Source organism: Ursus arctos, unplaced genomic scaffold (genome assembly GCF_023065955.2).
Source record: "Ursus arctos isolate Adak ecotype North America unplaced genomic scaffold, UrsArc2.0 scaffold_36, whole genome shotgun sequence".
Classification (NCBI taxonomy): Eukaryota; Metazoa; Chordata; class Mammalia; order Carnivora; family Ursidae; genus Ursus; species Ursus arctos.
This window is the reverse complement of record NW_026623050.1, coordinates 14125065-14151195: the sequence shown is the minus strand read 5'-3', so window position 1 is coordinate 14151195 and position 26131 is coordinate 14125065. Positions and strand designations below refer to the sequence as shown.

At 39.2% G+C, this 26131-nt stretch overlaps 2 protein-coding genes across 5 annotated transcripts in view; both read right to left on the bottom strand.

The window, feature by feature from the left end:
• Positions 1-20311, bottom strand: part of SLC12A1 (solute carrier family 12 member 1) — a 90935-nt gene extending 70624 nt beyond the window's left edge. For 2 of the 4 annotated variants that reach the window (XM_057306291.1, XM_026518432.4), the window contains exons 1-5: positions 20235-20311; positions 18497-19128; positions 7709-7843; positions 7478-7553; positions 1601-1696 (exon numbers count right to left, since the gene is read on the bottom strand). In XM_057306291.1, coding sequence (XP_057162274.1) covers positions 1601-1696; positions 7478-7553; positions 7709-7843; positions 18497-18916 — 727 coding nt within the window. In that variant the 5' untranslated portion in view covers positions 18917-19128; positions 20235-20311. Of the gene's footprint in view, positions 1-1600; positions 1697-2229; positions 2326-2855; positions 2952-7477; positions 7554-7708; positions 7844-18496; positions 19129-20234 lie in introns of all 4 variants that reach the window. The other 2 variants (XM_026518433.4, XM_026518431.4) reach the window with 2 other exon arrangements.
• A 4259-nt stretch (positions 20312-24570) lies between these two features.
• On the bottom strand, positions 24571-24816 carry CTXN2 (cortexin 2). Its single transcript, XM_044390998.2, has one exon. The coding sequence runs from the start codon at positions 24814-24816 to the stop codon at positions 24571-24573; it is 246 nt and encodes an 81-aa protein (XP_044246933.2).
• Positions 24817-26131: the final 1315 nt, after the last annotated feature.

Genomic DNA, 26131 nt, shown 5'->3' with positions numbered 1-26131 from the left:
GTTTGATTATCATTGCCATCCTAACTTCCTTTCTGGTATACTTTTCTGGTATATATTTGCTGCATAAAAAGTTATCTGTATATAGGGCCACCGGGTGGTGCAGTCGACTGAGCTCCAACTTTTGGTTTCGGCTCAGGTCCTGGTCTCAGGGTCTTGGGATTGAGCCCCACGTTGGGCTCTGCTCTCAGCTCAGAGTCTGCTTAAGTTTCTCTCTCCCTCTTCCCTTCCCCTCCAAATAAATAAATAAATCTTAAAAAAGAAAAGATATCCGTATAGTGCTACATTATTATCCGCTCTATAAATTGGAATTGGTTCTTTATGTTTTTAGCTCAAGAAGGCATGATTATTGCCAAATACTCATATGTGTATGGGGGTGGCGAATGGAAGAAAGGTAGGGAGGGTTTGGAACAATTGCTTCTCCTTTGGACTTTGAAAAGATAGTTCTCTACGTGGCCGTGAATTTCTTTCTGTGCACATGAAAGACTGAGCCGCCCTGGTTACTCCTAGACGGTAGTGAGAGCAGGTAAAAAAGCCCGGGTGGTGAGAGGCCTAGGTAGCCAGACACTGTGCCAGACCACAGGAAACTAATGACTTCCTGTACTGAGCCAGTCTTAGAGGTGGGCGGAATTGGTAGGGGAATGACACTAAACAAAACATCTCAAAACAAAACAAAACAAAACAACACCTATCTTTACTGAAAAGGAATTTCCCCCACGGTAGTAACTCCTTGGGTTAAAGGGTCAAAGCTCTCCTTAGAAATGTAGCAATTATCTGGGTGGAGCAAATCCCCATTATCTCCTTTGTCCAGACGACATTAAACAAATGAGCTAGCCAGTTACTTCGGCTTGGTCAAAATGAGAGAGGGAGAGGGGAAGCTGGGAGAGGAGGTGTGTCTGTGGGAGGAAGGGTGCTCTTAGAAGGCCCTGGGTAGTATGGTGACTAACATAATACAATAAAAAACATTAAAATAAAAAAATAAAAAGAAGGCCCTGGGTAGGGAAACCTGGATAAGGTACCCACGTTGCGGCCCCAGGAGCCAAAGAGAATGGGAGAGGGAGGACGGGGAATTAGAGCAACGATGATAAACCTCACCCTCTTCATTTTCAGCCTAGACCTGCTTATTCCTGGATGATTTAAAAGTAATTCTTTGTTCTGTTTAGTTGTTTCTATTTTCTTTTAAAGGATCTTCTCAGGCCTGTGGGCCACTGGCAGCGTCGTGTTGGGGTGAACTCTGAGCGCTTACTAAGTGGGAAATGTCAGCTGGGGTGCTGAGTGGGCCTGGGAGAGGGCCAGCAGGGCCCAGCCAAGGCACAAAGAAACCATATATTTTACTGTAATTATTTATGCCTTCTTTCTAGACACCTGGTCACTCTCCATAAACATGTTTAATCACAGGAAATGGGTCAAAGAAAACCTTCTGGAGATCTCTCAATTTTAATTGAGAGAATTTTGCCTTGATGTTTAAATTTGGGTTAGTTCATTTTGCTTTAAGGCTTTGGGGACTAGTCATGAATATGCAAATTTTACTTCCCACATTAAACCAACTATAGACATTACTCTGTAACCCAAGCTTGTAGTCATAAGTAAATGAACGGCTTACCTCCTCTTACTACTCCGTTTGTGCAAATAGCGGACATAGAAATACCTGTGAGTGTTGTCACCACCACACTCAGGCCAATGATGATGACTCCGAGACCTGCAAAATCCCCCAAGAAAGGTGTTTGGCTCCGGTACGTCAAGAAGTCACCAGCCCTTGAGGAGGCCGAGGAGGCAGCAGTCTGAGTCTTGTCACAGAAGGGTCCGTCTCCCCATGAAAAACCTGAAATGTTCTAAAAGATCCCAGTCCATGAAGGTCTCGGAAACACACCTGAAATGTACTAAACTTTAAAACTGAAGCCACGTCCAGGAATTATTTCCCCAGAGACACCAGCAAGGGGCTTGCAGACTGGCCTGAAAAAGGAAACATTCCCCGGAGGAATGTGAACACCTGCAAACCATGAGCTGCCATGTGCCCGAGATGGCCATTAGAGGCGATCCCGCAGCTGAGTGGCGCGGACCAGGGCTGAACTCACGGTACCTGTGGTTTCCTTCTGCATTCGGCTCACTTACACAGTTTACCAGGCGTCAAGAACAGGGGGCTCCTTGCTTGCTCCAGTCAAAAAGAAGTATATAAAAACTTTTCCTACCCGTGGCAAGCGATGAGGGCATTAGGTATCTTAGAAATGTTACCTCCACGAACAAACCCGTTAGTCGCTATTGCAGAAGTTGACAACCCAGTAATAGAAGTTACCATGGTGGAAAGAAGAATTATGAGAACTCCAAGACCTGTTAGCAATGAAAGATAAAAGATAGTACGTTTTACTTTTCTTACTTGGATTCCCTATTGCTGCAAACTATACTGCCCCAGTTTTAAGTTTTCACGTCCATGCCTTGGGCCCCAGTGGAGTTGCTCTGTGCTCGGGAGAAACAGGTTTGCCTGGCATAAAGATCAAGTCCGAGGCCCGCTCATTATGATGAAGGATGGTTTCCAAAAGTAAACACAATCTAAAATGCGGCCCTGGAAAGGAAAAGTTGACTTAGGCGGGTGTCCTGGGAGAGAAACTACCCTGGCTGTGAAAAGAGAAAACATGACATTTGACCTTCTCTCTTGCTTGAGAGGAACCTGCATGAGAAAGTTGGGGGTTTGACGAAGGTTAAATTCTTCCCCATTTTTCTTGCATCTCTCTTGCCTGGAGGAGAAAAAAAGGAACCAACTTGGATTACCTTTGAAAGCACTCCAGAAAGGTCAGTGGTGAACTACCAGCCTGTGTTGCCTTTACCTTACAAACGACCATGCGGGTCACGAGTTTAATTACCTCCTCTGACATATCCATTTGTGGCAATAGCAGAAGTGGATAAACCAGTGATACCAGTCACTGTCACGGCTAAGCCGATGATAATCACACCAAGACCTCAGTTGAGACAGGAGAAATAAAGGCAGTTAAACAGTGGAACAATCCATTAGATCGTTTACATAAAAGCCGGCACATCTGGGGTAATCACCGAAGGACCGCATCGGAATTAACGAGTTGGCCTGGAAATCACCAGAGTAACTGCTCAGCTTTGACGTTTTCTGCCTTTAGCGGCACAGATCCTAGAAACCGAACAGCTAAGATGTGCAGTGAGAATTGCCCACAACTGAACGATGGCTGGTCAAAATTCAATGGGAACCCCACTTTTTATGCCGTTCTAGACACCTACAAACATAATAATTGGCCCATACAATTCCAAGCGGCTCATATAACTGGAGAGTAAATGTTCATCCTTCCATGTAAATATCTTTTTATGTCCATTGGGTTGTGTGGGAGTGGAAAATGACATACAATATAACAAATTGTTCATCCGGCAGGTACGTAAAGTGGGAAGAAGCAAATGGAACTACATTCATTTATGGGCTACGTGACCTCTGGCAAGTTACTTATTCTCTGAGCCAAAAATGGCAATGGAATTAGAAAGAATACATGTGGAAAGTGGCTAGCACAGTGAGTAGAACCCGGTACACAGGGAGTGGCCCTGCTTTTTGGTCCATGTCCACAATAGTTATAAGCGTTGTTGTTTATTGAAAGCCTACTATACATCCAGCCAGGTGTCAGGTAGCAAGAGAAATGCAAGGAACAAATAAAACGAAATGAAAAAAGCTGCCCTCAAGGAAAATTCTACAGGGCAGAAGGTCAATGATTCTAGGAGGGAGAAGGTGGTAACCTGGAATTCAGAGAAAGGAAGGCTGCTTTCAGCTTCAGGAAACACACAGTCAGGAGGATACTGAAGGCTAGCAGCATCTGCCACCCAAAATGTACCACTTTAGCAGAAAAATTAGTGTGAGCTACAGGCAACAGGAAAAAAAAGCAGATACTTCCCCCTATTTGCCTAAAAGCTAGACATAAGTTCGTAAAGTGGCTCCACTTTCCTCTATACCAGGAAGGACAGAAGTTAATCATCAGAGCCAACTCTAGACCCTTATCAGCTGGAGTCACAACACAGGAAACCATGACACACTTCTTTTCTGTTGGTCCCCCACGTTAGTCTGCCTTTCCGCGATCTGCCAGCCTAGAAACTCAGTCCTTTCCTTTTGTCTTGTGACTTCTCTTAAAAAAGTCCTGCTCTCTTGTTAAAATGCTGCGTAAGCCCACTCCTTTGAATTACTCATCACCGAGTCTTCTCACGTGTATACACGATGTGTAAAGTTAATAAGCTTCCGATCGTTTTCTCTTGTTAGGCTGTCTGTTGTCAGTGTTACAGAAAGAAGTTTGGGGTCACAGGCACTAAATCACCCTGGCTGTAGCCAGAATGCTCTCCCCTGGGTCTGTTTGGTGTGCTCCCCCACATCAAGTGGATGCTTCATAATTGTTGTTGGCAGGCTCTCTTGTTCCAGGGATAATTAGAACAGTAGTCGTCTAGAGAGGCCGCGATCCCTCTGGCCATGCCCTGGGAGAAGGGGAAGTAGAAGGAGAGGAAGGACAGACGGAAATGGAAACAAGGCATTGGAGGCTACCTCTCTTGATGCTCCCAGCTATATCCTGGCTCTAAAAGAAGTCTCGAGGCTATTTTACAGTTTGAAGGGCAGCAGGAAGAGGCCAACTGTAGGCATGAGACGGAACTTGGACCGTAGTGCTTCCGTCCCTACAGACACTTAAAGTTTGGTGTTGTAAGAAATAGTTGCACTAAATTCTTCGCATCTACTGCAGGCATCCTGTGGTGAACATCACGTCTACGTCACCATGTGGCCTCAGTTCTTTGCACCCTTACAGGTAATTTCCTCTTTTGCACACTATTTCGCTTCTGATTTTGTTTTGAGGACCTTCGATGTCAAATGTTTAGCTCACCCCAAGAACTATACAGAACCATACAGTTTGCATTTCGGGACATTAAACCTACTCTGATTATTTCCCTACCCTTAGTTTCCCTTTGCTTCTTTTTTCCCAACAATTCTTATTGGTTCTTTTGCATCGTATATATTTCTGTAAACCATTTGAAATCCTGGAACAAAGTTTTTATACATTTAAACAGCAAGAGATTTGCTTTTTTCTCACAATCAAACATAAAATCCCAGGGTAAGAGGCAGCTTCGAGAACATTTAGTTTATAGTTTTCTCCAAGTGAGGTCCTTGAACCACCCACTTCGGGAAAGACGTGAAGTGTTTATTAAAAATGCCCAGACCCACTGAGTTGGAATCTTTCAAAGTGAATGCTAGGACTCTGTGGTTTTGTCACCAACTTCCCAGGTCATTCTTAGGCACCCCACAGTCTAAAGACTACTGCACTGGCCCTAGCCTATCTCAGTTTGTGTCTGCCGAGACAGCAAGGTTCTTTACATTTATCTTCAAAGAATTGATTGGGAAACAATCCAGCTCCTTCATTTTCAGTTGAGAAAATGAAACTCATGGAGTGTAAATGACTTGCTTTAGGTCATACCTGTTTCATACCCTTCTTCCATGCCTGATGTTTATTTGAAACTATCTTGCCCCAGCCAAAGTCTCCGAGACAGAAAAGGACAAGTCAATGGCATTAGTGGCTTATTCTACCATTTGCTTTTGGGGAAAAAATAGCCCAAACTCATGGCCTTAGAATGGTTACCCGAGCGCTGTAGCTACTGTGACTCGTGGCTCCAGCTTCCTTCTGGCTTTGTTCCCAGGATCTCCTCTTGCAAGTGTATTCAGGTTTCTTCCCCAAACTATCCCCACAACAGGGAGAAACTACTTGGATTCGCTTCTTTCCTGACCCAATAAGGGGACTCCAAATAGGACCCAGAAGGCGACATAACTCATTTAGCTTTAAGTTCACAGCAAAGGCCAGGAAAACTGAGCAAGGGTGGTAATAAGTTTCTACAACTCACTAAAGTCTGCTTTCTGAGAACTAAAACAACAGCGACAAACCAACCTTCATTCAAAGGAAAACCCGCTAGACACCCATTGAAAGTAGGGTATGACTACTTAAATAAAACGTCCTTATTAAAACAATACTGATGTCTGAAAGTATAATATGGTTTAGCAGAAGATAGGGTTCTTCATATTTTGCGATTTTGCAATAAGCACAAACCTGAGAAGAATAATGTAAGATCTGATTAAAGTTCAGATTATCGCCCAAACACATGGATGTTAAATAAGTTGCATTAGAAAGAATTACTCTTGCCCTTGGCTACACTCACACCTCCAAACAAACTAATGTTGCTTGATGATCTCAATGAGTTACTAAACTGCCCTTAAAAAACTAATTTTGCATGAAACCCTAGAGCAAACACTTGGCAATATTAAGATGCAGATTTTCCATGGAACAGCATATACTTATTTTGGACCCTGGGGCTATCAGCATTCATCTGATACGCATCATAAAGCTGGCAAGCAGCCCTTCGTCAACAACCCAGCAGTTGCCAAACAGGAAACGTGGACGAATGATGGGAACGGGTTCCCCTGTTTGAATTTACAGATCAGCCCTTCCTTGGTGCGAGTCAGTCTTCTGGTGATGCTCCATATGTTTTGGGGGGCAAAGGCAATAAATAATCACCAAGCACCTTTAAATGTGAATTGAGATACATTCTGGAGCAGTATCTAAGAGCACTTCTGAACCTCTACGTTCTTGATACTAATGATTTATAAGGTCTTCTCCAAAAGTGGCTCTATCATATATTTCCCATATACAGAGTAGAACATCATTAATTTTGATCACATTAAATCAGGCACTTTGATAAAATTCAAACAGATTTTTCATATAAATTTTGCCAATATACTCTCGATTAAAAAAAGGCTTGCCACAGGAAATGATATCTTAAATAAAATATCATCTTTAAAGACATCACATAATCACTCAAAAGAATTGCAACATCATGCATTTTCCATTAGAAAAATTAGTAATAGTTATATATGTTATCTTAGTCATTTTATCTATTATTTTTAAGCCTCTATCTGGCAATATTTTATTAACCTTTGTTTTCTTACCACGGGTACGTGAAAGTGACACAATTATTCTCTTTGGAAAATGTTCAACTCATTCAGCATTAGTCCAGTCACATTGTTACCACTTACCCCACAAGCTATTTTTGTTGAGCGAAATTTTGCCAATAATCATAAGGGGGGATGCACAAATGTCAGTATGTCCCCAAATATGAATAGTACTATTCGTATATATTCATATGTTCATATTTATATATGAATATATATATATCTGTATTTCTGTACATCTAAAATGCAATGAAAAGATAGAAATATTTGCTTGAGTATTTATCTGGTTAGCTAGCGAGCTGGAAAATTCCAGTCTCCCACAAGTTAACGCTTCACCTTTCCTCTCTGACAAACACTGTCAAAGAGGCAAAGTAAAAGAGCCGGAGGGCAGATTATTTCTGTGACCTTCATCTAACCTTCAGCATTAATGGTCAAAACAAGTTGCTTATGGAGTTTATCGTTGACATTGAAAACTATAGACGGGGCGCGGGGAAACATGCTTACCAATTCCAGCTTCTCCAACAATCCAGGACAGGCGAATGAACAGCATGACACCCCAGATGTTCAGCATGCATCTTACCTGTGGGTTGACGGAGCATTGAAAGGGACGTGAGACATGACAATGGGACAAAACCCAGCCCTCTCTGTAACTCTGCTCTCCAGGCTTTGCTAACACCCAGTGCCCGAGGACTCTGAACGAACGGATTCCATTTGGAAACATAGGAGCTTTCTCACCAGCACACCTTTCACCCATCCAAACTTCACGGCGCCGGCTTTATCCTCCCCTTCCTTGGGTTCAGCTTCTTCATCTCCAGGCATCCCATCACCGTTAGCGACCCTGTCAGCCGAACCCGGCGCCACGGCTATGTTCTGCATTTTTACAGGTAGGAAAAACAATATTTGGTCAACACAGGGACCCATAAAACTTTCAAAGGCAAATCAAAACAATTGACATCAGGCGCGCCTGGGTGGCACAGCGGTTAAGCATCTGCCTCCGGCTCAGGGCGTGATCCCGGCGTTATGGGATTGAGCCCCACATCAGGCTCCTCCGCTATGAGCCTGCTTCTTCCTCTCCCACTCCCCCCGCTTGTGTTCCCTCTCTCGCTGGCTGTCTCTATCTCTGTCGAATAAATAAATAAAATCTTTAAAAAAAGAAAAAACAATTGACATCAAATTTTAGACACACTCAAAAAGGAAACACCGTCTAGCCTTTGAATACGGTAATTATTTTTTTGCCCCGGGGAGCTGATGGGTTCGTTCTGTGAGTGATTTCAGGCCCAGCAAGACCGCTAGGGTGGTAAAGGAGCTTGGGCAGTTTTTCTACTGGTGAAAATATTACCTAAAAGAAACCGGTTAGATTTGGGTACGTTTAGAATACAAAAAGAACAAAGGAGAGAAAAAGAAAGTAAAGGCAGGGTGGAAAGCCTATCAAAGTGAATGGGGGTCTTCGAGGCGTGGTGGTAAGAGGTTAAGGTCATTGATGTGGACTCACTGGACTTCTCTCCATTAACCTCCCTGGGCTTTACTTTATTCACTTCAAATAATGATAATGAAACTTCTCTAATCATCATCTTTAAGAAGACTGAATGAAAGAACACGGAGAAGCGCTTTCTTTAAAAACAAGAAGAAAAGGGTTACAGTTCTAAAAAGATTTAGAGATACTATCTGGCGACAAGAATGCTATTCCTATAGATGACGTTTCTTTCAGATTCGATATGTCTTTGCCTGAAAATTGCTGGATGTGCTGGTAGTATTGTACAGAGGGTAGGAAGTCTCATGAGTGACTGACTACTAAAAAGGTAGGCTGAGTAGAAATAAGAAGTAAGTTGTATAAAAAATGTCAAAAGCTTAGTTAGTGGTTTTTGTGACCTGATTTTGAAGACCTTCCTTGTCAGTAGGATAATCTGAATTTAATGGGGGAAGGAAATAGCTCTGTTTCTCTCCAGTTAAGAGCAACTCTAATTTCTCTTTTAGATAGGACTTTGAATAATTTCAGATGCACCCACTTAATTTAGCCCATCTGGCACCTACCTGACTCTAATGGTTAGACTGAGTTACCCACTGAGTTCCCCAAAAACAATCTTTTCCAGTAAGGGGTGGAAACCACTGGGGACGTCTTTTAGATTCAGCGCTTAATTATCATGATTAAAGAACAACTTTATTCTATTTAAGTGGTCTAAATTGGTTTAAGGCTGGGATATTGTGTTCCCACATCACTTGCTAAGAAGGCTCTGACAAGGACAAATTTTTCCCCTCTAAAATGGGACTGGTGGGAAATAGGTATTCGGAATTTATTAAAAGGACTTTATTTGAAGGTGATCAAAGTTCTTGTCCTTGCTATGCTCAAGGTTTATTGCTTCTTTGGGCTTTGATGTATCATTAGCATACCCACCGTAAGCTGCTTCTAATTTGGGCTGTTTGCTCCAAGTGACTGACTTCTTGTCTCCATGTTCCTTTACTTCTCTATGTAAATAAGGATTTCTTCCAACTTTGTTTTCCCACAAGGTTTTTTTCCAGACTAGTATGACACTTGGGTAACCAGTGCAATTCAATGTGGTAAGTCGTGGTATATTAACTGGAGGATGTGGGCTACTTCTCCTCAATGCCAACCAAGAGCCTACCATACAGCAGGTCATCAAAAAATAGTATTGAATCCATAAAGTGGATTTGCAGGCCACCCGATCTCTTTCAGGCAGCAATCATAAAACTTTTAGTCTTTAGACTTTTAGATCTCCTAAGAACAGATGACCTCGTTTCTTATCCATTCTTGCCTCCTATTTCTTTTCTCTTCCATCCCTAGAGGGTATTTCATTTCTCATTGTTTCCTCTGTGTAACCCACATTAAAAAAGAGAGTGGGAAGAGAATGAATCTCAGGTCCGATCATCTAACTATTTTCCTAGAGCACTGGGGGTAAAACTGAGTGAAATTAATAGTTAAAATATAGTCTTCAGGGGCGCCTGGGTGGCACAGTGGTTAAGCATCTGCCTTTGGCTCAGGGCGTGATCCCGGCATTATGGGATCGAGACCCATATCAGGCTCCTCCGCTATGAGCCTGCTTCTTCCTCTCCCACTCCCCCTGCTTGTGTTCCCTCTCTCGCTGGCTGTCTCTATCTCTGTCGAATAAATAAATAAAATCTTTAAAAATAAAATAAAATAAAATAAAGTCTTCAATTACGTAAAGAATATCTTAATTCTAAGTATCCTCAGTCCCTATTTGCTCAAATAATTGAAAGCTGACCTTGTATGTTCACATCAATGTTAAGATACGGATAAACAAAGTCCACAGAAATTGAGGCTGAATGAGCAGGGCAGAAACTGGTCATAGATACCAGCTAGAGAAGCAAGTCACGTATGTGATTCAAAGATTTCCAGTAGCTCCTTTTAAAAAAGTAAAAGGAAATTAATAAAATAACTTGGGTTCAGATTTGGACCCTTAAATTTTAAAAATGTACTTAACTTTTCTACAATACCATATTCTTACTTGCAATCATTCATTACCACCGTGGAGGAGGAACCCGATCATGGACTGTTTTAATAATGTATTTAATAGCATATTTTACTTAATAGACTTCTATAAAATATTATTTCAACATGAAATCAATAAAAATATTACTGAGATATTTTACTTTTTTTTTCACACTATGTCTTTGAGAGCTGGTGTGTAGTTTACACTGATAGCACATCTCAATTTGCACTAGCCACGTTGCAAGGGCTCGAGAGTGGCATGTGGCTGGGGCTCTCCCATTGGAGAGCACCTGTCTATACATTGTAGTCAATTACAGATGGATGAAACATTTGAGGCTTCTCTCCAGGCAATTAAAAATTCTATTTTTTTTCTCTGAACGGATTCTATACTCATAAGGCAGCTGAGTGATTCAGATGTAACTTTTCATTTTCCGTAACTAGAAAATCAATGAGAACACAGAATTGAGGAATGTGTTAAAATGCCCATGAATGTTGAAGAGATTATTTGGTTAAGAAATTCATTTATTTGACTTGATTTGAAAAAAACGTTTAAAATTGTCAATATTCTAGTTAATGAAGAACTCATGGCCAGACTATCAGCAGCTACTCATTCAGGGAGAAGGCAATTTCCTTTTCCTCAGTTAATTGGGGCTCCCGAGAGACAGAGCCCTAGTCACTTGCTTTTTAAAGGCAATCTTGGGAATAAAACCTCTGTTTTCTGATTAAACCTGAACTTGAGGGTTTGGTCCAGGAAATTGCTTTGCTCCTGGCTGAACTCCGGAGGTAACTGTGACCCTTACATCTGAATTAATGAGAATACCAATGATTGTTTAAAAAAAAAAAAATCTTACAAAATAGACTAAAGGATGAATAAGATATTTAAAATGTCCCCTTAAATGGACATTTCTATCTGGTAGATGCTTTTCTGGGCACAGTTTAACAGTTCTTCAATTTATCACTAGGACATCACAATATGAAGCAAAAGGAATATTCTATGAGGGCATGTCAGGGAACTCATCATATGCAGAAGTTAGGAAGGCAATAATTTTTTAAAACTATTCAAAAATAGAATCAGTGTAGGATGTTCAACTCTTTCTTAGGTGAATATGTTCAACCTGCTAGAGTTTCAAAGTTTTTCATATATTTATGCCATAGAGGGGAAAAACCTTTAAATGTGTATTTCTTCTCTTGACTATAAAGGACTGTAGTACATTTGTAAGTACAGAAGCCATTTCCATTGCTTCCTCTCTTACGGGAGCTGAAAAATCACTGTACCATATAAACTAGGAGACTTGGAATCTGGTTTCAGCTCTGCAATTAATTCAGGGTGTGTCCTCCAGCAAGTTACTTAACCTTTCCTGGATACTGCCAAGGAGGAAAAATCCAATGGGTTTTCTGAAAATCTTACTTTGAAGTCATTTACTCTAAGGCAAAATCATTTTTCTATGTTTGTCATCTTCTCTTCTAACATGGCAAAGCAGAACTTGGTTTCACTGTTTAATAAATGCCTCCTTTGTAAGCCCATACAGCAATTATAAAGTCAATTTCATCAAAGTACTGAAAAGACTTGGGTCGAGGGTCTGTGGGCCCTTGATGGCTGTGAGCTATACCTGGTGGCTGGCAGGCTTCTGGCGGGGGCACGTTCTTGAGACCAAAGTCTCAAAGACTAAAAGTTTTATGATTGCTGCCTGAAACCAGTTTTTTCCCTCATAGTTTGAATTAATTTGTTTGTTCACACTCCATTACCATAAATGATGACCCACCACCTTTCGTAAATGCATTTTAAATTGCATAGCTTTAGGGAATGATTAGTTATTTACCAAAAGTTTTACCTGTGCATTAAGTATTCGGAGAAGGTAAAATGAAGTGCATTAGAAAGAAAGAAAGAAAGAAAGAAAGAAAGAAAGAAAGAAAGAAAGAAAGAAAGAAAGAAAGAAAGGCCATCTCTCCCTTTCAATATTGATAAACTAGTGAGGCTTCAGTCACATAAATTTTTTTATTTAATGTAAAATGTGTGATTTTTCAGACCTCAGAAAAATGACAAATACCTTTCTAGCTGTCATCGAAGAAGAAATAAATAAATATATTTATTCTTCGAATTCTAACTGGGTAATATTTGCTATAACACATGTTTTTAGATTTCACCCTTTAATTTCTGGATGGCCCATCATAGAGAAATAGCTCCATAAATATTTAGGACTACATGATTCCCTCCCAGTTGTTTTAAACTTTCTTTTATTATTGAAATATTTAAATATATGGTGTAGTAGGGAGAATAAATAGCTCTCATGTGCCTATCACTCAGCTTCAACAATTATCAACATATGGCCAATATTATTCTACTTCTATCTCTTCAACCCTGGGATTTTTTTTTTTTAAACCAATCCCAGTAAGAATCAGATAATTCCTAAGGTTCATTTCAGAATGAAAAGCACGAGTCTAATCACATGTCTATATCTTATTGATCAATGTTATTATGGTCGTACTTTCCTAGCCCTTGGCAATAAAGGGGAGTATTTTAAATTACGAAAATGAGACTTTTTTCCCCTTGTTTTAACAGTTTCTATAAACCATGCCTCTAGATCACTATCAATGGTCACAATTTACAATCACAGTAATTTTACTGTACCTGAAAACACATAGCTCACACACAAATTGACTTATATTTTTAATAACTGAGGCCAAAAGGAAGCTATGTGTGTAATAAACAGCATAAGAAAATAAAACCAAAAGATTCTTATTATTTTCCACATATACTTCAAGGGAACTCCTACTCTACTCACTAAATACTAAAGACTACAACTAAAACTTCTGGCAAATATTAGAATGAGTCTTTAGTTGCAGATTTTCACTCCAACAAATATTTTAGGGGTGGCCACTGGTCCTTACTGATCTTCAAGAAATTTATTGCCTCAATTTTCATGTCTATTTTATTTGGCTTGATGATATTTCTAATTTTGGATACCCCCAATTTGAGTGCTAAAGTTCCAAATTTGAACTTCAAAGCACGGTAGAAAATGTTATTTTCTAGAGAATGCATTTGTACACTTTTATTTGTCTTTTTACAGAATATAAGCATTTATACATTGGTTTATGTGGTTTAATGTTTGCATATTTGACTACATGTCCTTTATTTCTACCCATAACAATGCCATTTGACATACAAAATAAAATTCTGGAGAGTAGAGGTCAGATCTCTTTAACTCACTTTACACAGCAGCTCTTATAAACAAAAGGCTAATAAATGCTTTTGATGATGACAATGACAATGATTGAGACCTACAATTAATTCTGTAGGAGAAGCAACACGATCTTTTGGCACAGACCCCAAGAAAGGAAACGGAATCTCCTGTTCTGCCCATCGCAACTGAGAGGCAATTTCTTCTTTGAGCCTGAATTCTTCCACTATTTCCTGTAGCTGTCAAGTGAGCTGAGGCAGCGCTGTGGGAGAGCAGGCTGAGGATGGAAAGTACTGATAAAGCACATGGACTCTAGAGTCATGCAGATGTGGGTTCAGCTTATTTGACACATGACCTTGGCTTCTTGACCTTGGAAGCGTATTGACTTCAGTTTTTGTTTTCTCTTCCAAAGGATCCATAAGATTTTATAAAATCTTTGCTATCTATAAAATAGCAATAATAACAGTACGTACCCTGAAGGATTGTTCTAAGGATTGAATGAGAATTTGCCAAGTGTGAGCGCTCCGTCTGATACATAAAAAACTCTCAATAAAAAGTTTGTTTTTACACCAGAGTGTGTGTATTGGTTTTTATTCGCAAATTACTTTTTGTCGATAACAGCCTAATAGCCCCAATGTGAAGTCATTCCATTGTTTTTGTTTTGAGTTTGTAAATGGTTGGTTTCCTTAAAAATAATCTATCTTAGTTTTTATAGTATTTTATACTCTTCATAGACAGTTATTTCAATGATATGAGAATGCTGACTTTGATAGAAAGGCTATATATATTCCTGATTTCTATATTATTATATTTTTCTGAAACGCTAACAACAATGGTGGTTGGTAAGGCTGAAAGGAGTTTCATTTTAGTTAGCCCTGTAGTTAGGAACTGTGTATAAAAAGGTGGCCACAGGATTATACTGGACACTAAAAGTAGAATATTTTTGCAGAGTAAAAATACTAGATTAATCTTTGCCAGATGCCCAACAATCATTATACATGTTTTGAAATGGAAAGAACTCCAATGTATGTTATTTAGTGAGAACAGTGAAGTGCAGGACAATGTGTAAAGTATGTTTCAATATGTGTTTGAAAAAAACTACAGACAAATAATTAGATAGATAGGAATATAGATACTTACAGATCTATTTGTATGTTTGTATAGGCATAGAAAATTTCTGGGAGGATTTATAAGAAACTGCCAGTAATGATTGTCCTACAGAGAATAACTGAAAATCTATATTAGACAAGAGACATTTCATTATACATTTTTTAGTACTTGTGAAATATTTTATCAGTGTATATTTTACTTTTTTAAATAAAAATCAGCTAGTATAAAAATTACCATCATCATCAACAACCATTTATTGAGTTGCTAACCATTGTAGGCAATGTACTAGACTTTACATGCATATAAACTCGTATTCCCAAACATCCTACAATATCAGTTGAAGTTATGTAGCTTGTATAATATTGCAGAGAAAATAAAGGATGGAGTCATTATTTCCCTGCTTTTGACTAGAGTTTTTGGAAATCCACAATTCATAGCCACCCGTACAGGCATTTAGCTCTTTAATACATAGAAAATGAAAAGATTTCTTCAACTATGATCTCAAATCATTGGGATTACAAATTTTGTCAATATGTATCACTCCTAGAGTTTCAGTTAAGGTAGAGATTTGAAATAATGTCTTTCAAACCTATTTTTTATTTCAACTATTAGGAAAACCTTTTTGTGTAATTTTTTTTCTGAGTTGGAAGTTATAACTGGGATTTGCACAGCCTCCAAATAGTTTCTATCTAAATATGTTCTGTCATGTCGTGTGAATGTATCATTCCTATGTGGCTTTTTAAAGCATTAGAATCATGGATACAAAAACATGTCACTTGTACTATGTCAATTGCTTCCCACTTTTAAATCGTTTAAGTAAACATTATCATTTATAATTTTTTGCATACGAAATCTGTGATGTGTCTGAGTATGCTTATACAATGCTTACTCTGTTGATTGTTCCTAGTTGTAGTTTGAGGGACCACCATAAAAATGTCAAGGACCACAAGCAGGGAGCAGCATAGCTACATTCCACTATAGGTCTTCATATATGCTTTTAAGCTTTTAAGCAGGGGAAATAGAATCAAATTCACTGACAAGGAAGAAAGAGATGAATTGAAGAAGGCCTGCATTGTTCATGTCTGATAGTGAAGGATAGCACAGAAGTAGAACACGTGGAGAAGTGAACTGGGCCCTACAATTTTAACAGTACTAGAATGTGGATTCCGTGGTTGTATTTGAATCCTGCTCCCAATTTGGCTCTGTGGCTATTTCTGTACGATTGAAGCAAGTTGAAGTATCTTGGTCAGTAAGGGTCAAATTCGTAAAAAGAGTGCCTTATTACTACACTTATTCATTCAGAATGATTATTCAGGGCATTGGGCCTAAACCTAATATATTTTTTTAAAGATTTATTTATTTATTTTAGAGAGAGAGAGCACCAGCAGGGGGGGCAGAGAGAGAGGGAGAGGGAATCTCAAGCAGATTCTGTGCCGAGTGCAGAGTCTAACACAGGCTCGGTCTCACGATCCTGAGATCAGAGCCTGAGCCTAAACCGAGTCTGATGCTTAATGGACTGTGCCACCCAAGCACCCTGGGCCTAAACTTATTTTTAAACTATTTAATTTGTTATTCCTTTGTAGCTGAGAAAAAAGTGCTGGAAGTCAAAGTTAAGTCCTCTGTCTCATTTGATCTTTTCAAAAAGAACGTGATATGGCGAACAGCTGTGCAATCTGTCAAACACAGCTACTGCATTTCTGCCACGTTCATTCAGATGGCTTTTGAACAACCAACCCGACCGTTGTTCCCTGAGAGTCTTTCTCCCCTAATGTAAAGATTCACATAAACTGTGGCTTTGGGAATTGTAAATAAGCTATGTTTCTCTCAACATCAGTCCAAAGAACAATGTGAGTTTGCTCCATCTCCTTTTTAACGGAATTAGAGTTTTATTTTGTTTTGTTGTAAATTGGGGGAGGAACGTGAATGAGAGTATTTAAATTTTGATGGCAATTTTATGAAGGATGCAGCTTTAAAAATTATCATGTGTCATGAGGTTGGTTATGGTGGGAGAGAATTTCAGGTCTTTTTAAAGAGAACTTCGGCTCATTTTACTTCTTCAGAATAAATTGAAACCTCTTTATAATGCCCTAAATTTCTTTTCCTGCTCTTCCCATATCTTGAAAACTTGTGCTCTCTTCTCGCAATCAACTTCTCCCTCTTTTCCTTCTCCCCTTTCTCTTTTCTTCTTTCCTCCTTCCTACGCAGAGCAAAGCGACACCTCAGTCTGATTTCAGGAGCTTCAAATCAACCCTCATCTCAAAATTCTTAATGGGGGCTGCCATTTTTTTCTCACATTGTCACATTGCTAACTTCTTTTGATGAAAACGTCAAATATCCCAGATACAGTCTAAATCTTATACCTCTAAAGAAACCAGCCCTTCAGTGGAGTGTTGCCAATATGGTACCTGGGACAAGTAAGGCTTGGTGGGGAGAAGGGAGAAGGGCACAGAGTTCACAGCATAGGCTCCCTTCAGGAAGCCTCTCAGTCTCTGGTGGTAGGATGCAGAGTCAGGGACTCTGTGTAGCCAAGGGGAGTAAGTTTTAGAGATGGGTATCCTTGTGGAAAGAAGAATGAACAGAAACCAAAGGGGAATTTTAACCTTAATTAGCATCTTTCTTGAGAGCAATAGTCCTAGACTCCCCAGAGTGGGTAATCATTTGATTAAAAACAATGTTGAATGAATGAATAGGAAAGGAATTGTTTGAGTCAATTTTTTCTTTTACCTCAAAACTTGAGCAAAAGTAAACTGCATTCGGATATGTGATAGCTCATTATTCTTTTAAGCAAGTAGTTATAACCATAAAGAATGATATTCATTCCGAACTGTGTTCCAGAAGAGTAGGAAGACAAAGTGCTTCAGCCTATTTTAGAGCAAGGTGTAGAACGAATCTACTGCGTTTATAACTGATGTGCTTCAAGATTAGAAAAAGTGCTGCCTCGGGGCGCCTGGGTGGCACAGCGGTTAAGCGTCTGCCTTCGGCTCAGGGTGTGATCCCGGTGTTATGGGATCGAGCCCCACGTCAGGCTCCTCCGCTATGAGCCTGCTTCTTCCTCTCCCACTCCCCCTGCTTGTGTTCACTCTCTTGCTGTCTGTCTCTATCTCTGTCGAATAAATAAATAAAATCTTTAAAAAAAAAAGAAAAAAGAAAAAGTGCTGCCTCATGCTTCTAGCAGATTTGGGAACCCTGGCTATATTCCTTAAATAATGAAAAGTTTAGCCACGTCTGTTGCTTCTGTACTTAAATTTAATTTAGTTACTTTTACATGCTTACGTGCATTCGGGAGCCTCAGGCAAAGTTTTGAACGGGAAAGGATAAAATGCTGAATCTTATGAATCTTTGCTCTGTCTTTAAAGAATATAAACTACCCATGTGCTCTAAAGGCTGGCACTACAGTATCAACTACAGTGAGCGCCCGTGAGTTTTTCTTTTTTTACAACTGTAGTGGAGACATTAATAGTAAGGTAAAACCAGCTTAGTATTTAGCTTGACATGATTAACCAAGTGTGCATTGACTAGACGATAGCTGTAAACAAGATACAACAAATTGCATAACTTTCAGAGCTAATTCTTTCATTCTCTGTGCTCAGCCTGTGAACATTCGTGTGTATTTTCTAGTTATCGGGAAATAAGGACAGTCGTGTCAGGAAGAAGGGTGGTTCGGAATAGACCTCTCCACCAGGCACTGTGACATTCAGAGCATTGTTAAAGAGCAGGAGATCGCCTGAAGGAGTAAGGGAGGATACTTGCCTGTGCCTGGAAACTTACCTTTGCAAGTTGCTCGTGAAGATCAAGCAGGCTGGGTCGGTTGACCTTGGGCCCGCTGATGCTACCCGTGTTGCGATAGTACTCAATCTTGGGAACGGCATCCACGGTGTTGTGGCCAAAGGTTTGTAGGTAGTATGTATTTGTGTGAGAATCATAAGCATGAAAACTGGCATCTGTTTTAGCATTTTCTCCATTTTGGAGGAAATTGTCATAGCATTCCCGATTCCCAGGCCTAAAGCTGATTCTGAATCTGTTCTGGGTTTCATCCCCAAAAGAGGTTTCCTCATAATGTGGAGGGTCAGCATTGTCATCCACAGCTGCACTGCTTTCATGGCTCTCATTTATGACATTAACTTGAAAGCGATTGCTATTACCGGGCACTGAATCCAGAAATACAGTGGAAGAGTTGTTCAGAGACATCTTCCAAAGTGGATTTTTTTTTTTTTGGACTAAGCTGTCTACTTTATGGTTGCCTTTCTTTCTTTTTTTTTTTTTTTAATCTATGTCTTTCCTCCCGAAAATAAACACTACGTGTTTACATTAGGGAGCTCCTGGCTTTTGTTTTAGAAGGACTCAATAAGTGGATTCTTGATGCATTGTCTCCTATGCAATCTTCAGAATGTTCTTCAAAGCTGCCATTGAAAAAGAAAAGTAAACTTGTTTCAAGAAATATAAATACATTTAAGTAGGGTTGGGGCTATGAGGGAAGTTTTATGTCACAAGACATAGAATTTTAAATTTGTTTCATTAAAAACTACCTGTCCAAGAACTTTAGTCAGCTGAGCAATTAAACCCCATAATAAATAACTGGGGAACTGCTTCAGCAAACAGAATTTTCAATGCAGTCATTAAACTGTTATCTGTGTTTGCAGTATTTACTTAGACTCAGTGCAGTTGGATTTAATATGATTTTAGGAAAGATATAACTCTGCCAACTGAGTACAGTAAGAGCTGATGAGAGTATTCCTAGTCTGAAACATAGTTCATTGACGGTACTAAATGTTGAAACTGCAAAGCATTTTATTATTGATATGAGTACATATTATGTGATAATGATTTTATTATATGATGATTATAAAATTTTAAAAATAATTTTAAAACTTCTAAACAATACATGCTATTAGTTTATAAAAATACATCCTGTGAAGAAGATAGCTCTGTAAATTCTTGGCTCTTTTACTAGGCTTGCATTTGCCCATACATTTGTATGTCTTACAAATGCTATCATGGAATCTTTAAAAATATATGAATATTCAGGGTAAGGAAATAAATCTCAGTCCTCAATAAAGTTGTATGCTATATTTAGGTAAAATAATCATGCCCTATTGATTCCCTTTAATGAAATAGTCTCAAATTATTGAGAAGCTTATATTTGACCATGAGATAGACTATATAATCGCTTTATAATCCACGAGCCCATCTTAGAACATTCTTTAATTGGAATAATATTTCTTTATTGATGCCTTAAATTTTGGCTTTTTAGAAAAACAGACAAATACAGACAAAAACATGCCTCTCTCCTGAAGTTCTTAGGCTATTTCTTTGAATGAAAAAAAAAAAAAAGAATCTTAACTTCAACTTGCAAGTGAAACTGTCATCTCTTTAGTTTTTATAGAATATACCACTCCTTATCATAGTCCTTGACATCCTTTGCCTTTACTCCACTCCTCAGAATCTACTTTATGACATAATATGAAGTGTGATTTTTTTTTCCCCCACCCAGAAATGTTTAACTTACCCCCAGAAGAAGGAGCCTTCTTCTCAGGAAGCAATACCTGTTTCAACATCACCCAGGCATATATGGGGCACTTAGCTTTCAGCCCAGAATCGTAGGCTTCTTCTTATTGGTTAGAATCTTCCTTGAAAGAGATGACTGAGCAGTGATTGGTGGGGAATAAAACTGTGGGCACTGCCCCGTCATTAGCTCTGAGGAAACTTAAGTACTACCTCGGCTTGTAACGAGTAGTAAACCATTAATCCATTTAGACAGGAAGTCATATAAAGCTTCTTTAATTCATAAGGGGAGTTGGATTGCTCGACAGTAATCACCCAACAAATATACGCAGTGCTTCAGCTGTTTGGTGCTAAATAAATGGAATCCCGTTGTCTTCACAGGATTGCTGGCGACCCCCTATTGTTTAGCATGTGCAGCAAAATCTGGGCTAACAGAGATCGTTTCTACACTTTGTAACTAGAAAATGGTATTTGAGATTTTATCTTGCTTATGGTAGATATTAGCTTAATTCTTCTCTGCATGGAAAGTGAGCAGCTTGAATGCAGAATCAGTGATTTATTGAAAATATTTCTACCTCGTGGGAAAACTGTTTCAAGCAAGAATGAGACTGTGGGTAAGTTTCCCAGTAGCTTTTTTGTCTCTACCTGGCAAAACATTGATATCAAACCCAGTTTTTTTAGTTTTGTTTCTTAGTTTTGTTGAGGGAAAGCTTTTGCTCAAATCTGTGAAGTGGTGATTATTATTTTTTTTGAAGATTTTTTATTTATTTATTTGACAGAGAGAGTGAGAGAGTACAAGCAGGGGGAGCGGCAGAGGGAGAGGGAGAAGCAGGCTCCCTGATGAGCAGAAAGCCCCATGTGGGACTCGATCCTAGGACCCTGAGATCATGACCTGAGCCGAAGGCAGACGCTTAACTAACTGAGCCACCCCATGTGTCCCTGAGGTGGTGATTACTAAGACAGCACAAACAATTCCTCTGTGCAAGTTCTGTCATGGGTTTCCAATCAGGGTGATTGAATGAATCTTCCTTGTCTTTTATAAGAAGCTATCCAAGTGGTTTCCAGCTGCCAGAGCAGCACGGCTGTAGCTTGGCACAGTGGCTAGGAGCAAGACTCTGAAGTCTGTGTACTCAATTCACATCCCAGCTGGGCCACTTCCTGTGTGAGCTCTGCCAAATTCATCAATCTCTCTGTGCCTTGACTTTCTCATCTGTAAAATGCAGTTGTGGATAACAATGTTACCTACCTTGTTGTCAACTTCGCAAGGGGATTAAACAAGTGAATTTGTATGTTGGATTTAGATCAGTACTGGTTTGTACTTAGCACTTTTACTATTTTGGAAATATTTACAATTGACTGATGACTTTTACTTAGTCACATCTAAGATTCCAGGGTGAATCATTAGAGATTGGGAGAGGTACTATGCCTATTAAAGTAGGAGAAAAGGTAGGTCGGTGAACAGATGCTGGATTGTAGAAAAGGGTCTGCAGATACCTAAATAAAACCCCTTAGATGCTCTTAGGCAAATGTCATGCTAATCAATCAGGCTAATGTCATGACGTTGTTTCAGAAATAGAGACAGAATTACAACTATGTACCACTAACTCACTTTGCTCTTAAGTACAAGGCATTTATCTGTTCAACAAAGGGTTCTGATTCTCCACATAGAGGCATAGGAATTATGCCTTTCAGATTCAAATTCATTTCAGATTCATCTGTCTGTTGCTATTACTTAGAACAGCTAAGATGGGGTTGGGACTCAAAACTAGCTCTATTCACTGGCCCTGGATGGGAGCTGTGAACTCACTGGCAGTTACCTAGTCCCCCTTTCCTTCAACCATTCCCTCAATCCCCTTCTTCTTTCAGGAGCCCACTTATTTATTCCTTAACCTTTTTCCTCTGCCAATTACTGTGAATGTCTCCTATATTGGTCAATTTCCTTTTTCCTTGCTGCTTGCCTGCCTGACTACAGTGTCATATGAGTTAGTTTTAGTCTTGGTCTTACATCAACCAGACATTTTCATTCTAAGCCTTTTATCTCTAACTGTGAAATGGAAGTCTTTGTTCTCTATTAAGGGGATTCAGACATTCTGGAGCAGATGGGAGATGGTTTGGGGGATATGGATGAAATTACACCATCCATAAAGCCAACCTTGAAAGGTAAACCCAAGTTAGGCTTTTTAGACATATGGGTAAGTATGCTCCTCTGTTTTTCCTCTTGTCATTCCTGATGGGGCTCTAGGGAAGGGGCAGTTGGAGGATGATCTGACTATCACATTGGACATTCCTAGGAGAATTAGCATTTCATGAAGTTTCCATGATGTATCCATACTGTAACATTCTTCATATTTTTTATATTGTTTTTGGCTCTGAAAATACAGACACTGATCACTCTTTCCTCTCTGCTGCCTCCAAAAAGTTTAAGGTGAACAATAGGTCATGAATAAATGCCATGGATGGAAACACTTTCGGTTAAGAGAATTTCCATTTAGTGGGATTGAAAATAATACTATGGTGGAATCGATGATATCTGAAAAGCTTGTGAGTGTTGAACTTTCAGAAACAATGCTCACACTTCATAAAGTTTTCTCGTGTTTTAGGTTTTAGGGTATTTCTTCTTTTTAAAGTAAAATCTGTCCTTGTTATGTTCTAGTCACCAAAATGGAAGGTCTTGTTGGGTGTCTTCCCTGGGGGACAAATGGTGCATCTCATACTTGGATGTATATCTTAACAAGTACTTTAGAAGCCTGGGTCACAAAGGAGACGCCTAGTGTCCTGGGCACACACATCTTTCAATGTGTCCAGCTGACGTGGCTCAATGAGGTGTTCCTGGACCAAACTACGAACTGGCGATAAGGTGTCCCAGGCCGACACTCCTGTACCTACTGGGGCTCAAAGAGCTCCTTGAGGTGTGGGTTTGGTCCAGAAGAGTAACGACCAACACAGATGTGTTCTAAGTCTTCTAGGAGATAGAAAGTATCAGGAATGAGACAGCTTGTTTTGGAGTGCCATAGACTTGAGCAGTAAGCATATTTGTAAGGTGTATAGAAATGTTGGGGTGCCTGGGTGGCCCAGCGGTTAGGCGTCTGCCTTCAGCTCAGGGCGTGATCCCAGCGTTGATGGGATCGAGCCCCACATCAGGCTCCTCTGCTATGAGCCTGCTTCTTCCTCTCCCACTCCCCCTGCTTGTGTTCCCTCTCTCGCTGGCTGTCTCTATCTCTGTTGAATAAATAAATAAAATCTTAAAAAAAAAAAAGAAATGTTGAGGATAGTGTCTCGGAGTATAACATGATGTTTACAAACAATGTCTCTGACATTAGACTGCCCACGTTCAATTCCTAACACAGCCACTCTCTAGCTCAATGAACGTGGGAAGTTATTTAATGTCTCTGAGCTTCAGTTCCTCAAATATGACATTAAGATAATAAAATGGAAATAGTAGTGTTGAACTCAAAGGATTCATATGGGTATCAAGTCACATAATAAGTGGAAAGCACTCGATTCTGTGCTAACTCTTAGTAAATATTAGTCATTCTTTTTTTCGGTGTGTTTGGCAGTTTTGTGTTCTGGTGACACAAATATTTTTGTATTTATTTATATCCTCTGTATTCCTCCATTTGGTAATCATCAAGAGTCAGAATTTTGTAGTTGGAAAGAATTTTAGAATAATATAATTCTATCTTTTCGTATATCAAATGAAGAGAATGAAGATTGAAGAGGGAATAATTTACATGAAGCCATTGCTTCTTGAGGTTTGAGAATCTCTATTTCTATTGCCAATGAGGGTAATAAATATATAAAATAAAGATAAAGATAAAATAAAAATAAAGATTGCAAGATATGTTCCAACAATGTCTTATGGTTTTCAAATTGCTTTCACATTCATTATACATCACTGGGTCCTCTCAACATCCCTGTAAAATATGCAGGATAGGTTTCTTTATCCTTGTTTTGCAGATGTGGAAAGGTGCCCCTTAGCTAGCTTTCTAGGTCGTAAAGCTAGTTCTTGACTAAGTCAACATTAGAATTCAAATCACAAGAGTTTATATTCCTAAACTGAAAAACTTCTCATGACATCTTAAATCTTCATTCATCCCAGATCTCTGGGTTTCCAGATACGTTCACAGAGTTCATAGGGCACTAGAATTGAAAGGGACATTAAAAATTCTCTGATTAGCCTCCTCACTGAAGTCCATACAGATTAGATGACTTGTCCAACCACACATATTTATTGAATTTACTGAATGAAATGAGCCTCTTCCAGCATGCTCAAGGAAATTACAATCGTATCTTCCATATGTCCCAGTGACATAACCCTAAAAACCATCAAGGTGGAACTCTCACGCAAGTGCATATTCAAATGTCCCTTTATCAAACTCTTCAACTCCATCTTCCCACGTAGAGGAAGGCATGCTACTATACGGGTCTAGCAGGATTTTGAAGCATCTGATAATAAGAAGTCCCAGGAAGATACACAAAATCCCAACAAAAGCAAAGCCAGTTTTTTGCTCCAGAGTCAATGAAAAAGCTGATACTTCGTTGACACTCATCTTAGCTGAAGAGTTGCCACAGTAAGTACTACTCATTATTCACTGTCACATCATTCCGGCTCTTCAGAATTCCTGCTGGAGTCACCTCTTGGCCTAGATACAAAATTAGACTCAGTTTAGTGTTATTCATGTATGGTATTGAGCAGCTAATTGTTTTCTAAAATCTGACAGTTTCAGACCCTCTTGACTTAAGTCACAAAAGACATGTGGAAACATCAGATAGGGATCAGGATCAAATTGGCATTGGAGATGCTACTTCTATTGTAGTCATTACAGAACTGCCTTTGTGGACACCTGAAACTACCTATATGCACTAAATATGAAATCAGGTATGAAAGGGAATATTCAAATAATTAACCCTAGAAGCTTTTGATTCATTGTGAGATGGTCAAGTCACTGCTTCCTTGACCTGAACTGTCATCTAATATTTACTTTCATTTTTGCATGTGTAGATAACATCATAAATAATCATAGAGTGTGAGCTGGTCAAGCTCTCTAAGGTCCATGTTTTAAGGTCTATCTCCAGTGCCATTTTGTCTGATACAGATTCTGATCCTTTTAAATAGGTGTAATGTCTTCTCTCTTTTTCAGTTTCTTAGCTTTTAGACTTATGTACTGGTCTTTTCTTTCCCACTACCACTCCAGATGCTAAATATTAATTTCTTAAAGAGATAAATTGTGTTTTAAAAATTATTTTAATAAGAGCAGCACCCAACGTAGCATCCTGCAAGGAGTAAGCAGCAGTGGTTGTGAATCACTAACCATGTTCCCACCATCGCCATTAGCTTTCAGCACCCTAAATAAACACAAAACCCAAGTTAGACAGTATATTTTCTATAAACTTTCAACTTCAAGATGAGCTTCCCAGTTCTCTTTCCAAACAGATGCCCTTCTGTACTGTGATTCTAAAACTACAGAAAAAATTGTTCAGAAGGTATGTGTTGGATTGAAGCAAAACAGATTTTCCCATTTGAAGTCTTCATGTTAAGTAAATTAAGCAATTAAAACTAAGATTAGTTAATTAAATCAAATGGCTGCTAACCCATTGCCACCCTTCTTGAGGGGACTTTTATCAAATAGCTTGTCATCCAATAACAGAGAGTAATAGATTTTTTTGCGTTTGCATTTTTATTATTGCTTTTTCTAATAATTTTTAAGAATTACTGATTAAAATGGCTGACCCTTCGGATGTTTTTGGATTCAATTTTCAGAAAACAATTGATACAGGAGAGGTAGGGGATGTAAAGAGTAAAGAAAGGAAGTAATTAATAAGAACAAACTCATAGCTTTCAAAGTTATTCACCAATGAATACCAGTTAATACTAAACAATATTTTATTTTATAATAGTTG